Source organism: Cupressus sempervirens, chromosome 8, assembly GCF_028749045.1.
Source record: "Cupressus sempervirens isolate cs-2001-9-10 chromosome 8, ASM2874904v1, whole genome shotgun sequence".
NCBI lineage: Eukaryota > Viridiplantae > Streptophyta > Pinopsida > Cupressales > Cupressaceae > Cupressus > Cupressus sempervirens.
This window is the reverse complement of record NC_143125.1, coordinates 567,847,198-567,861,250: the sequence shown is the minus strand read 5'-3', so window position 1 is coordinate 567,861,250 and position 14,053 is coordinate 567,847,198. Positions and strand designations below refer to the sequence as shown.

The 14,053-nt window shown below is 35.1% G+C and overlaps 1 protein-coding gene across 2 annotated transcripts in view; it reads left to right on the top strand.

Annotated features, from left to right (window-relative positions):
• Positions 1–1,566: 1,566 nt before the first annotated feature.
• PRT6 (proteolysis 6) overlaps positions 1,567–14,053 on the top strand; it is a 68,418-nt gene continuing 55,931 nt past the window's right edge. For both annotated transcript variants that reach the window (XM_089798421.1, XM_089798422.1), the window contains exons 1-5: positions 1,567–1,970; positions 3,059–4,186; positions 5,985–7,306; positions 7,435–7,575; positions 8,629–8,872. In XM_089798421.1, coding sequence (XP_089654547.1) covers positions 1,950–1,970; positions 3,059–4,186; positions 5,985–7,306; positions 7,435–7,575; positions 8,629–8,872 — 2,856 coding nt within the window. In that variant the 5' untranslated portion in view covers positions 1,567–1,949. The remainder of the gene's footprint in view (positions 1,971–3,058; positions 4,187–5,984; positions 7,307–7,434; positions 7,576–8,628; positions 8,873–14,053) is intronic.

Sequence of the window (14,053 nt, the reverse complement as noted above, 5' to 3'; positions counted from 1 at the left end):
ACAATATTTAAAGAAAAAACTAAACTAATAATTTTTTTATAAAAGTGATTTAAAAACTAAAACCTAAATCAATTTAAAAAATCAAAAGTTTAATAAATAGAGATCACAACATAATCTAATGTGGAGATCAGAAGTAATTATTTTTTAAATAAATAAGAAAAGAAAAATAATAGTTAAAAGTGGATATTTAAATTATAATCTTATGTGAACAAATTAGATTATTAATAATTTTAAATTTAAATAATGTAATATTTACTAAAATATTTTAAATAGATTAATAAATACTATTTATTTAAATTAAATTTATCAAATATGAAAAATAATTATTTAAAAAAATCATCAAAAATTCTATTATGAAAAATTAATAAGAGAAATACAAAAAAAATATGTCTAATAAATATTTTATTGACTAAATAAATTATAAAAACTAAAAAATAATATTTTTGGAAAAAAAAAATAAAAAAAAAATAAAAATAATTTACAAATTAAAATTAAAATCAAATTTAAAAATCAAAAGTTAATTGAATAGATCATAACATGAGCTAATGTTCACAACAAATAAATAGAAAAAGAAAAATAATAGTTAAAAGTGGAGATAACAACTAATAAATATCAAAACAAGAGTTAAAAGTGAAGGGAGATAAAAATTGCCAGTAAATAATTAACGAGAAAGATTTTCAATTTTTCAGTCAAACTTTTGCAAATTTTCGGTCAAAAATTTAATTTCCAAAAACAAAGTTCCCACAAATAGCCTATTGGCTAAAAAAAATATAGAGATGAATCTCTAAATATTGAAACATTTCCATTTAAAAATAATTAAATCATATCAATTCTAAAACATTTAAAAATAGACAAGCTCTAAAGTCTAAAATTTAATTCTTATTGATTGAAATCTCATTCACCTAATTTAATTTCTAGCCCACCTAATTTAAACCTAGCCTAAACTCTATTTCAAATAATCAACTAAAACCAAGCAACCTTATAGAAATTCCCCCAAATAGGTTAAAGTAGTTATTAGTAAAAAAAAAGGAATTTGTATGTGGACATGATTTATGCAAATATGATGAACTTATACCTTTAACTATATTTATTAATTGATTAAAAATAAAAATATACATATATATTTCTTTTGATGGAGATTCAACGTTTTTCACCTAGTTTTTTTTGGTTAAGAATCAAAGACTGAGAGTCACAATCCCGACCTCATCCTTTTTGGATGTTGGGGGCCTTGCACTCAACAAGACTTGATTCGTGGTGGACTCTTTGTGAGTCTTTCAACTTCACCAATAGACTAAATGCCCTTTCATAGACACACATGCACACGCACATGCACACTCGCACACACCACACGCGCACACACATACAATATTAATAATAACACTCAAAAGTGCATCGTATAAATGCTAGCGGTAGTTATCAAAACTCATATCTTGCTTTTTGAGAACTTCCACTACAGTTGTCTCCTACAATGCATTATTATTATTATTATTATTTAAAAAAGAAAAAAGAAAAATTGTCATACAATCAATTCTTTAACCCACGAAAGGTTTTTTAGTCGGCAAAAATGTAGCCGACCTATTTTATAATATGAGGAATATTGCGTAGTTGAGGATTGCCCCTCATGCCAAGCAACCATTACAAGCCTGTTACGCGAGAGGTAAATATCCCCGAACAGTTTAATCAATCTGCGGCAGGTGTTTTAAGGAGATAAAACGAAAAAAATTCCACATGAAAACGGGCCAACAGGTTAAAGCGGAGACAGTTTAGCTATGGAGGTCCTCAAAGGTTGAGAATTTGTGGCGGTGGAGGAGCACTGCGCAATGGTTTGGCGGTGGCATTTGAATTGCAGATAGATAGATAAGCTCGCCGTATAGTTATTGATTTGTTACCGAGATATGTGATATAATACCTTTTGTTCCCAAGATTGGATCTCTTCCGAAACCGAAATAATGGAGAATGGTATCCAGCAGGTGCATTTCTTTTTACCTTGATGTCTGTGAATTTACCATAATTTATTTTCTGCAACAATTGGTTATTCGATTGGAGTCTTATTTGCAATGCTCTGATGAATACCGGTTAAGGGAAATGGTTCGCGTCAATCTGTTAAAATCAGGTGTTTTTATGACGAGTATTGTTGAATTAGAGGGTTTGCCGGATATTGGTTGGATTTTGCTTTTCTCGTTGCGCTCATTGACACTGATCGTTGTTCTAGCAGACATACGATTATAAGCCTAACAGTGTCCTGTGACGATCCCTCTATATATTTCAAGGAAGTTGGGTGGCCACGTATTGAATTGGCTTATACTTTTCTGGATTTTATCTGTAGAGGGACCCGATTAATTGCCTACCGTAGTCTACTTCCGAGTTCCTAGAAGGAGTTTTCCCTGTTATTTGCTTATCGGATAATTATGTTGTACGCATTTTATATTTAGGAATACAGTTGCATGGCTGCTTGATGTGTACCTGTATTTTTGTACTGAAGTCTACTCATAAGTTCTTTGCATCAGTTTCTCTCCTTTCTTTGATTACCAGGTAGTTGTGTAATAGACATTACAGGTGATACTTACAAAACGTTGGTTTTGATATGAGAAATCATGGATTGAGGGAAGAAGAATCCAACTTCCATATGGGGTATTTGAGCTATGCTGTAGGTTTATTTAATTATTTGTGCTGATAACCTTATGTAATCGCCATTTATATGTAATTGGTACGAAAGCTTATTCCTGTTTTGAAGGCTCTCTATTCCATATCTTGAGTATGCACTCGTTGAAACCTGATGATATAAAGTGTAAATGAAAGTAAAATTTGTCAAATCTATTCTGTCAAAGCAGAAAACCAATTGATAATGTTCAACTTAGCTACTCAACTACTTGAAGAACTTATGATAATCTCTGGTGCAATCTGGGGGCTAGAGCAATTTATTTGATTAAATCTTGGAAACATTTAACTAACTGCTACAATTTTGTGTACTTAGGATCTAGCAGTCGTTCATTGTCATTGAGATGGTTGGTATCTTCTTTTTAAGTGGCATGCTCATAAATTACCTTTGACTTGACAGAAGCTTATCAAGTTTGGTGTACCCAAGGAAATTGTGGAGCAGCAGCAACCTGGATTGGTGACCTATTTGAGACAAAATAGGTCAAAGCTGCCAGAAATCATATCTTCTGTTCTGCTTGATTTGGAAGAATTAGAAAATGTAGTTTCAGCTACTGGAACCTCAGAGACAGCAGATCGAGCAATCGGCCATAAAGGATGTTTTTCTTGTGAAAGTGTGAAATGGATACAATGGTTAATGTTTGAGGAGATGCCAGAGGCAGTCCTTGAGGAATTAGGGAAACAGAATGAAGGTACTCAAGGGGTTTGTGGTGCAGTGTGGGGAAACAATGACATTGCATACAAGTGTCGAACCTGTGAGCATGATCCTACATGCGCTATTTGTGTCCCTTGTTTCAATGCAGGTAACCATGTCAATCATGATTACTCCATGATACATACAGGTGGTGGTTGTTGTGATTGTGGGGATGAAACGGCATGGAAATTAGAAGGGTTTTGCTCTAACCACAGAGGCCCAGGACAAGTACGGCCCTTACCAGCAAAATACGCAAGTTCTGCAGAGCCTGTTTTGGGTGCTCTTCTAATTGAATGGAAAGAGCGGCTACTAGCTGCAGAAAGAATGGGTAACGGAAAACCCAAGAAGTGGGGTTTGCAATCATCACCAGAAAAGGTTGCCCATACGACGACTGCTACAATTGTGGATATGCTTCTTGATTTGTGCAAATGTAGTGAGAGCCTTCTGAATTTTTCTGCAACCTTGATTTGTACTTTGCCTGGATTGCTGGATGTTCTGATGCGGACAGAACAATTTCTGTCCAAGATAGTGGTGGCAGAGCTCCATGAATTGCTTTTCAAGTTGTTGGGAGAGCCAAATTTCAAGTATGCATTTGCAAAGGCTTTTGTTAAGCATTATCCAACACTCATATCTGAGGCAATTCGAGAGGGTAATGATGGCAGTAATTCAAGTCCAAAGTTTAACGACTATCCTTTGCTGCACAATTTTTCTGTGCAGATTTTCACTGTGCCAACATTAACACCTCGTCTTGTAATTGAAGAAAATCTGCTTGATATGTTACTTGGAAATCTGAAACAGCTTTTCATATCATGTGCTGGTGAAGATGGTCGGCTTCAGGTAATGTGGATGTTGCTTTCTTTTCCGCACTTATTGTGTTTACTTGGTTCTTATTTTATCTTTATCTCTTTGCGATTTTGTTTAAGCATGTTTTCTATTGTGTTGCACAATTTTATCCCAAGGAAGCATGTAATGTCCCTGTTTCAATATTTGAACTCAATGTAAATATGCTGAAACATTAAATTTATTAAGACAGTTTGTAGGGGGGTGCAGCTGTGAGCAGATACTACAGGAAAAGTAAGATATACTTTTTAAATCACAGCTGATTTTTGTAGCCACCAAAGTGCATCAGAGTTGCCAAATAAGACGAAACCCAGTTAGCAAGAAGAACAAAAATTAAGTGGGTCACAACTTCTAATCCTAGCATAAGAAACAGAAGGATATGAAAAGGTGAAAAGGAATTGTAACAATAAAGGGAAGCCACTTCCGAAAGGGATCAATGTATTTTATAAATTAAAAACTATAACTAAAGTTAATTTAAATAAGATCACGGGGCATGTTAAGAGGTATGACTATTAGAGGAAAAAAATATTTAACTGAGACTAAGCCAGGAGAAGGGGCATGATTCAAAAACATTTGATTATTTAGCTTTTACTCCTTTTGGATGGTGAAAACCCTCGAGCTCTGTAATTGGAGAATGAAAACCCACAATTCTTTATGAGTGATTACAGTGGCACACGGAAATCAACATTGTGCTGATTTGATTATTTTTTAGTAGGCATTGGTAAAGTTATCAGGCTAATAATATTTGCTGTTTATCAACAGATCTGGTTGATATCTTTTAAAGTAAATTTTTATTATGCAAACTATTAATGTGAGCCAGGGTTAACATATTTACAAAATAATTATTGGGATGTTAAAAACAAAGGTTACATCTAGCCTTCATGGGCGTTTTGAGGAATCCTTTTCTTGCATAGTGTCCGACAATGGGCCTGCAAAACTGTAGTTCATTGGGGAATAAGATCATTTACTGTTGTCCACATTGATTGAGCTTGAAACTGAAATTTCAAGCAATTTTATCCCTTAAGCTAATATTAGATTATCTTCAAATTTTGTTTTCTTGGGAGATCCAGGGACTATACTTTAGGACAGTTAAAGAACTACTTAATTTCAAAAGAAACACCTATTTTACCATGGGTCTTTTGATGGTTGCTGGTACGGCTGGGTAGCACGTTTCTTCTATTCCCTCTGCCATATGGCTGATGCAGATTTATATATGATTTTCTTGTTCCATTGCCATTGATGTAGTCATTTTATAATAGAAAGATATGAAGAGGATTATATATGGTTTTCTTGTTCCATTCCCATTAATATAGTCATTTTATTGTAGAAAGATATGAAGAGGATGAAAGTAAAATTTGTCTTGAAATCTATATTTTCTTAAATCTCTCTCTATATACCTAATATCAATTATGAAGAGTGATGCTTGATCCTTACTTTCTTATGACATCTTTTAGTTCTTTCCTCCCATATTTTTTTCCACAATTAGTATCCCCATACATAGCTTTTGCCAGTGTGCTTATTGCATCTTATAGGTGCCATGGATGTGCATAGGATATTCCACCCAGCAGACAAATTGATTTGTCTTGCTTTGAGAGGACTCTATGTTTGAGATTTGCCAATTTATAAACGTGAAAATTTGATGTATGTGTTCCATTCACAGCTATTTGCAATTTATTCCCTAAAGTTGTTTTTGGATGACAGTATCATGGTGACCACTTTTACATTTTAAAGAAAATTAATAATGTTTCCAAGTTGTTTTGAACCTTCTGTTAATGATACAGTGAATCTTTTGCAGGCAAGCAAAGGTCCAATTGCAAATCAGCTTTATGTGCGATTGGTTGAAGACATACGTTATGTAGTGAGCCATGTGGAAGTGGCTAAATATGTCGCTCGTGAGAGGCCCGATCTTTCAAAGGTATGGATCCAATTGTTGGTTTTTATGCAAGGTATGGATCCACAAAAAAGAATCACAAGTACACATGTTGAGGAGGAAAGTGAGCAATGGCTTCCTCCATTTTATTTAGAGTTTCAAATGGCTCACATACATCCACTTTTTGTGACTGGTGCATCCATGGTATGTGATGTCAAACTGGGGGAAGACAAAACTCCATTATCAGAACAAGAGGATTCTGAAGATGATGGGGATGTAATTAGGCATGCAAAAGTTGGTCGATTATCTGAGGAAAGCTCAATGTTTAGAATGGTGGGAAGAAGTAGTGGTTCTGATCCTGAGATGTGGGAAACATTTCCAGGATCTACTAGTAGTTTTCAAGCAAATGCCATGCAAAAATGTAAAAAGGATATTGACTCAGCCATGTGTACAGTTCCTGTTGCCTTGGCTTGGCTTATCACTGAATGCACAAAGAGTCTAGATAATTGGCTAGGAAATGATACAGTGAAACATTTAAGGAACCCACCATCCACACAGTTTGGAAGTTTAACAAGGAAGCCAGTACAATGGAGAGGCAGGGGTGGAAGAGGTCTTATTAGAGATGCACACTCATCAGCCTCATTTGAGCCTGCATTGAGAGTTGATACGAATACAGATAACAATAGAGGGGGCATTTTAAGGGGACTTAGACATTATGGGCGTCGCATTGCATTGCGTTCCGAGCTGCAAGATGATGAAGATCACACAGGAAGGACAGTCTCAATGGAAAATGATAGTAGAAATATTAGTGAGATGGATGTTGATATGGTGAATAATGAGGATAGTTTAGGATTGGCATGCATTAATCTAGAAGTAGAAGGGTTAAGTGTACTTAGACTGGAGGAATGGCCCACAATCAGTTATGATGTCAGCCGACAGGAGGTATCATTTCACATTCCTTTGCACCGAATGCTCTCTTTATCATTGCATAAGGCAATGGAAATGTATGATGCCAAACTTGATCAGATGGAAAGGAAAAGAGATGATTTGAGCCTCTCTCTGTCAGAAAACCATTATGAATTTTTTAAACAGTTAATAGGGGGCTGCCATCCATTTGGATTTTCAGCATTTGTGATGGAACACATATTACGACTGAAGGTATTTTGTGCACAGGTCCGTGCAGGCATGTGGCGACGCAATGGTCATTCAACTCTTAGCCTTTGTGAATATTATCATTCTGTTCGGTGGTAAAGATTCTCAATTTCATTGCTATTTGAAAATCTTAAAGAGTATTGCTTCAACATATGAAGATCTGAGGTTTTTCTAATTTATTTTTATTCAACATTTTAAAAATATTTATCCACTAAATTTGCAGGTCTGAGGATAGTCTAGAACTGGATCTATTCCTCCTTCAATGTTGTGCTGCAATAGCTCCACCAGAAGCATTTGTTCTTAGAGTTCTTGAGAGATTTGGCTTGTCTGATTATCTTTCACTTAATCTTGTTCGTCCCAATGAGTATGTATACAAATTTGTTTTGAGAGTTCTTGAATCTTGAATTATATGTGATCTGATTGATTATCTTTTTCTTCATCTTATGCATTCTGATGAGTATGTGTACAAATTTATCATGATTCTGTTGGCATGAGAGTTATTTTCAGTTTAGCTAAATTCAATGCATATATGTACACTGTCAGATGAATATTGTGCTTCTTTATCCATTGTGAGAAATGACCACCAATGTTGTCTGATTTCTCAAACGTCAAGGTGGTTGATATATAAATATATATATTCACACCAACTCACTGTCCAAATAATGTTGTGCCTTCCATTTTGCATATCTAAGCTTGATGTATCCTTATTGTGGATCTGACTCTAATATCTTCTAAACAAAGAGTACACTAGATGCAATATCTCACTGATGCTACTTTAAAACAGCTTTCTTTGTTGCTATGTGTAGCTGCTTAACAGTAGTTATTAATATAGGAGTTTCTGCTTTGGAGGAGTTCAATTTAATTGAAAATGGAAATGCATAATTTATAAAGAACCATTAATCTAGCCATTTTGACAGATGGCAGTTGTGAGATGTTTATACTTTGTGGAATGCTTGCAATTTTATTTTTATAACATAAATTGACAAAAAGATATCTTTTAACTTCTGTGAATCTAGAGGTTTCTCTTTTTAGTTTCCATAGAGAGGTCCCTCAAGTATGCCTTTCAGAAAGCAAGTGACTAATATATGCTTCTCCATCTTAGGTCTTTACATATTTGAAATCATAAAATTAATTATTAACATTGTTTAATTACTTCCATCACTGAGTTCATAGTCTCCTTAAGAGTAGCCTGGCCATTTGTTCATCCACTGTAGGAATTTTCGTTCCCTGAATTGTTGATGTTTTATTTAACTGCTAGGTTCTTGGACAAATTCGGTTTGTTAATTATCTGAGATTTTGTTATATATTTGCAAGTTTTCTATTCCATCTTTTTAACGAAATAGATTTTTAAAGGCTTAACCATGAAATCAGATGAAGTTTGCTGTGGCAGCTTATTAAATACTTACATTTTGTGCAGATTTGAGATAACATTAACACAGAAAATGCTGGCCCTCATCATTCGCGTGGTGGCAGAACGTGGATTTTGTGGACTATCTGCATCAGAGTCTTTAAAAAGGGAGCTGATCCGCAAGTTATCTGTTGGTGATGCCACTCGCAGTCAGATTCTTAAAGCATTGCCTTCTCGTCTTTCAGATAAGAAGGATCTTCAAGAAATTCTAGATACAGTAGCAAGTTACTCTCGTCCGTCTGGCATGCAACAGGTTTGTATTGATAAAGAAATGCTCATGCATAGAAAAATAAATACCTTGTCAAGTAAATGCACATGTTTTATTAAGAAATTAATATTCACAAATTATTAATGCAATTGTATCATATAAAAATGAGTTATCTTTTGGTGAGAGAAGTAGTGTTTTCTCTATCATCATTGAGAGCTAGGGTTTATAAATTGTTCCAAGTTTGGAAGATCAGCTATAACCTGTAAATGCCTGACAGTTAAATCTTTATTTGAGCTCCAATATTTTAAGAGTTTGAGGCATTACCAAACATTAGCTATTCTTTAGGTTTGCTTCTTTGTTTAACTAATGCTGCTATCTTTGACATTTTACTTGATCTCTCTATCCATTAGAATCTGGACTACCTTTTATGGAATAGCCAATATTTAATATGGAAAGTTTAGGATGTGTGGCTTGTATCCTTTGTTGTGATCCATTTTGGTAGTATTCTCTTTGTATGAAGGGTCCAGCTACTGATGCTGTGCACGCTACATGAACCTATTTTAAGCTGGAAAGTTTAGTATTGTTAAATATAGTCATTTGCATGATCCATTATTCTCTCTCAAACTTTTAGTCTAAGTTACTGATCCTTGTTCTGTCATGGGTTTGGGTTCGGGTTCGTGGGTATATATATAGATAATACTATTATTCATATATACACACATTGATACACTATAAAATTATAAATTTATATCATTAATTCATACATGTAATATGTTCAATGTTCATTCATTATTGGTTCAAGACTTCATTCATTTAATAATAATGAATTAGAAGCATGGAGGAGGGATGGAGCGGAGCGGGTTGCATCTAGCAGAAGGCTTAGCGAAAAATACCTAATCCGGCTGGGGTAAATAGGTGACAGATCAGAGCATTGATAGGCAGACACAAGGGATCGATAGTTTTAGTGAATGCTTGGAGGAGATGCCAGTGATCAATGTATCGGAGAAGATTGATGACAGCCTCTATTTCCTGCATGATTTGGCAATTTTCGTGCTGTTTTATAGGAATCAGATGTGAAAGAAAGAAAATCAACAAATGGATTAAGGAGTCTTGGAAATGCCCTTTGATACAAAATTTCTCCTGAAAGGGTTCTTTATTGTCATTTTTAAGTCAGAGGATAAGTGGGAAAAGTTTTATCAAACCTGTATCTTGAGTATGGAATCACACCCCCTATATATGTAAAAATGGCAAAGGAGCTTCAATCCAATCAAATTTGATTCATATGACAAACTAGTGTGGATTAGATTACACAATCTCCCAATGGAATATTGGAATGAAGAAGCCCTAGCAAAAATTACAACACTCGGTACCCTTGTGGAGATTGATTCTGATCTTGCTGAGGTCAATTCTTATATTTATGCCATAATGAAGATTGCGGCCATTTGCAAGATTCCAGAAAAATATAACTTAGGTCATACGATTTGGATTGGATACATCATACAACATCATGAGATTGAAGAAGAAATTTTTTATTGCTCAAGATGTGGGAGAAGCAATCATAGGACAAATAAATGTTGAATCTCTCCAAAGAAGAAAGAATATTGTCAGCCAAAAACTGCAGGCGTGGTAAGTTACGAATCTTGGATTCATAGATTCAAACAACCTTGGATTTGGTGATGGAGAAAGAACCTGACTGCCCTTGGCCCATTTTTCCTAAAGCTCTAGAAGAGGGACCACAAATACAATCCAATTTAGATGATAATTTTTAACCAAGGAAAACATCTAGAAGAGGGACCACAAATACAATTCAATTTAGATGATAATTTTTAACCAAGGAAAACATAAGATTGGAGTTGCATAAGGAAGACGTGGATGAAATTGGAGAAATGAACTTGACAAAAAAAGATATGGAATCAAAGGAGAACAATTGAGAGGATGCATTGGATCATGTTGACCACAGGCACGTTAGCCAATAGGAAGGATAGGAAAGAATGCAAGGGATGGGAAAACTAATAAATGAAAGAGAGAGGAGGATGTTGTGGAGAAAAGCCTCCTGAGTGTGGGTGACGTCTAAAGGAGGAAAAATTCTAAGGGAGCAAAGGTCTTCCATCATGGAATGCTATGGATCATAAGGTCCCTAACATGAGAAGGATGGTGAAGTGCCATTTGGACAAATGAGCAACTACGTGAATCTAAGTGCAATGTTTGGGGATGAGGGTTGGTCAAATGAGTAATTATGTGAATCCAAGTGCAATATTAGGGATGAGGATTGGTTAGACAATTATGGTAAGCGATTGTCCAAATTAATCCAGGCAATCTTGATCAATTTGTTTATGGTAGAAATGAGGAAAGTTGGATTTTTTCATGCTTGCATTTGTGCTTTGGCATACTTAGGGGACAATTTGAAATAAGTAGTGGTATACGATGAGGTCACTACTAAGTATTTTTCCCTATCAGATGGCTGGTTTGTTGTGGGCTAAGACTCTTATGTGATCCTAGATCTATCAAAAAATATGGAGGAGCTTGCAAGGTGTCTCAAGAGGATGATTGGATGATTGCTAGATGGATAGTGGGCATGCTTGACTACTACAAAGTCACTAGATTAAAAAGTAGATATATTGTATTAAACTTATAGCATGTATTTATGAGGCGATGGTATAATCCTCAAGGATACTCCGGGTTGGAATCCACGATGTATATAATAAAGCAATGTAAACATGAGTATTCGTTTGTGGGGCATGGCTACATGATTTTCTTCACCTGGTTCTTTCCTTCTGGTGCCCCAATTGAAGTGGGTTGTACATAGTTATATTAATAACATATATTGGCTACAACCTTTTACCTATCAAAAAAGAAAAAGTTAGAACCATGATACTCATAAATCCATAATTGCTAATACAATTATATATAAAATACCCCATATATCATATTCATAATTTGCAAAAGTCTCAAAATCTTATTACACAATGGAATTTCAAATTATAAGCTATATTCTATATTTAATATTTAAATCCATCATCATCATCATCACAAGAAATCAAGGATACTATTTGGTTCCACTTCAACTTCATTTGAACCACCAACCATTCCTCGTGCTATGCTCGTGTGATGTGGAAGAGCTACCTCATATTCATCTATGACTCGGGCAAGCTGTGCGACTGTGACATCTAAATCAGCATACTCAGGGAGTATATTCCTATTCCTTGTTAACACTCTCATGGTAGTCCTATTTCTTATGTGACAATAGGTGAGGTTTGGAATGTACAAAAACCAAATTCTCTGTTTTTTGGCACCCAAGCAATTGCACTCGACAAAGTGGATGGAGAAGTATGTACTCCATTTCCATTTAGCTGAAGAAGAACTTATAACTCGTTGAGTTTGCATATAACATGTAATATTTAATCTCAATATATTACTTGCAACTTGTTGAGTTTACATATTTGTGAGAGAACTTTAATTACAAGAGCTTGCGAGAAAATGGAGCCTTGACTGTGTACGTACCAGTATACCACCATTCATTAGCATCCATCCTAATTTAGCATGAAGTTTGGTAGTGTAATGATAGTTGATAGATGCAAATTGATGCAAGGAGGGGTGAGAACTAGGTCCAAAGGCACGTTTAGCAATCAAACAACCTTGCAGAGTTAACACACTAGTAGCAAATCACAAAGAGATAACTTCAGAAAGCAGATCAAACCAGGAATCTTTCATTGATTCATCAAATTTTCATCATATATGCCTGATTGTGAGGCCCTCTGGGTTATGACCAATACAAAGATTCAATTACACAGAAAAAATACCCTCCAGCATGTAAGATATATGATCTCCTTATGCCGATTCTAATCCCTTCAAAACTGGTCGATACCTAGATCTATACCAAGATTCGCTATTTATACTTACCAAAAAGACTTCCAAAAGATTCTAGATCATCATATGGAGAAGGCTAACCACATAACGGTCTACACACATCCCAATGATTGATTTGATACATTAAATTACGACCTCAAATTAAATTTACAAGTCAGCTCACAAATGAGAACCAAATAAAGAACTCGGTGAAAGACATCACCGAACAACAACATCAAAGGTCACTAAGACACTTGGTGAATACAAAACAAAAACACTCGGCGAAAGAACCTGTGCTACTCGGTGAACGAAGGCAAAATCACCTCCACCAAGCCAATCAACAACGAAGTCACCGAGTAGGTCCACAAGTATAATCGAGCACACATCTATTGAGCAGGATAACTATGCAACCCAAGATGATCCTATAGCATAAATTGGGCGAACTTGGTCAAGATTATATCTTGAGTTTCATCATCATCATTTATCTTTGTAAATGCAACTTTGTATCCAATAGCATCTCTATATGATGTGACCCTCCTAGGTTGTGAAATCAACTCTTAGCTATAAAATCTTGGCAACAAAGCATATGGCAAGAGATGTAAGGGGGTGGCATTTTGTTCCAATAGTCAACAATAATTTTTCCATAACTGTGAAAAACGTATCTGTATGTTCCTTGGCCGCTATTATTGTTTGTTTGTTCTACATCATGGTGTCCGTGCCATTGTAAATTTGACCCAAACATGAGCAATCGATATCAACGTATCTAATCATGCTCATGATGGGCTTGGTGAATTTCAAAACATATGTTGCTTGATCCCAACATTCATCATCAAGCACCGATGCTTTTATTTTTTGGGCGCTTGTTTTTGTGTTCGATTGCCACCACACACTTCACAAAGTGTTGATGACCATAGCACTCAAGGCCTCTTGTATGTTCACTAGTCGTCTTCAACAATTGCATGAGGATCATGTTTCAACAACCTAACATGACATAAAATATACATGTCATATGTCATTTTCAACTATTATATTTTTTAAAATAGTAATTTTAAAATGAAAAAATAAAATATAAATCAAACTTAAATTACCTTAAACAACTCCAATGAAGATAAGTTTTTTAATATGGCTTGTGTCATGTGATGATTGGTCTCAAGCACTTGTATCGTCTTGGCCTTTATGTAAACTTTTTTGACCCATCCAATTTGAGTGCCAATCTTTTGCATGATTAAATTGAGTGAGTGGACTGTACATGGTGTCCAAAAATGGGATTGTATGTGGCCTTCTCTATAGTGTAGATTGCCCTACAATTTTTAACATTGTTATGATTTGGACAAGATTTGTAGGCCTCACCATCTCAATTGATTCCTTGAGGATATTGGC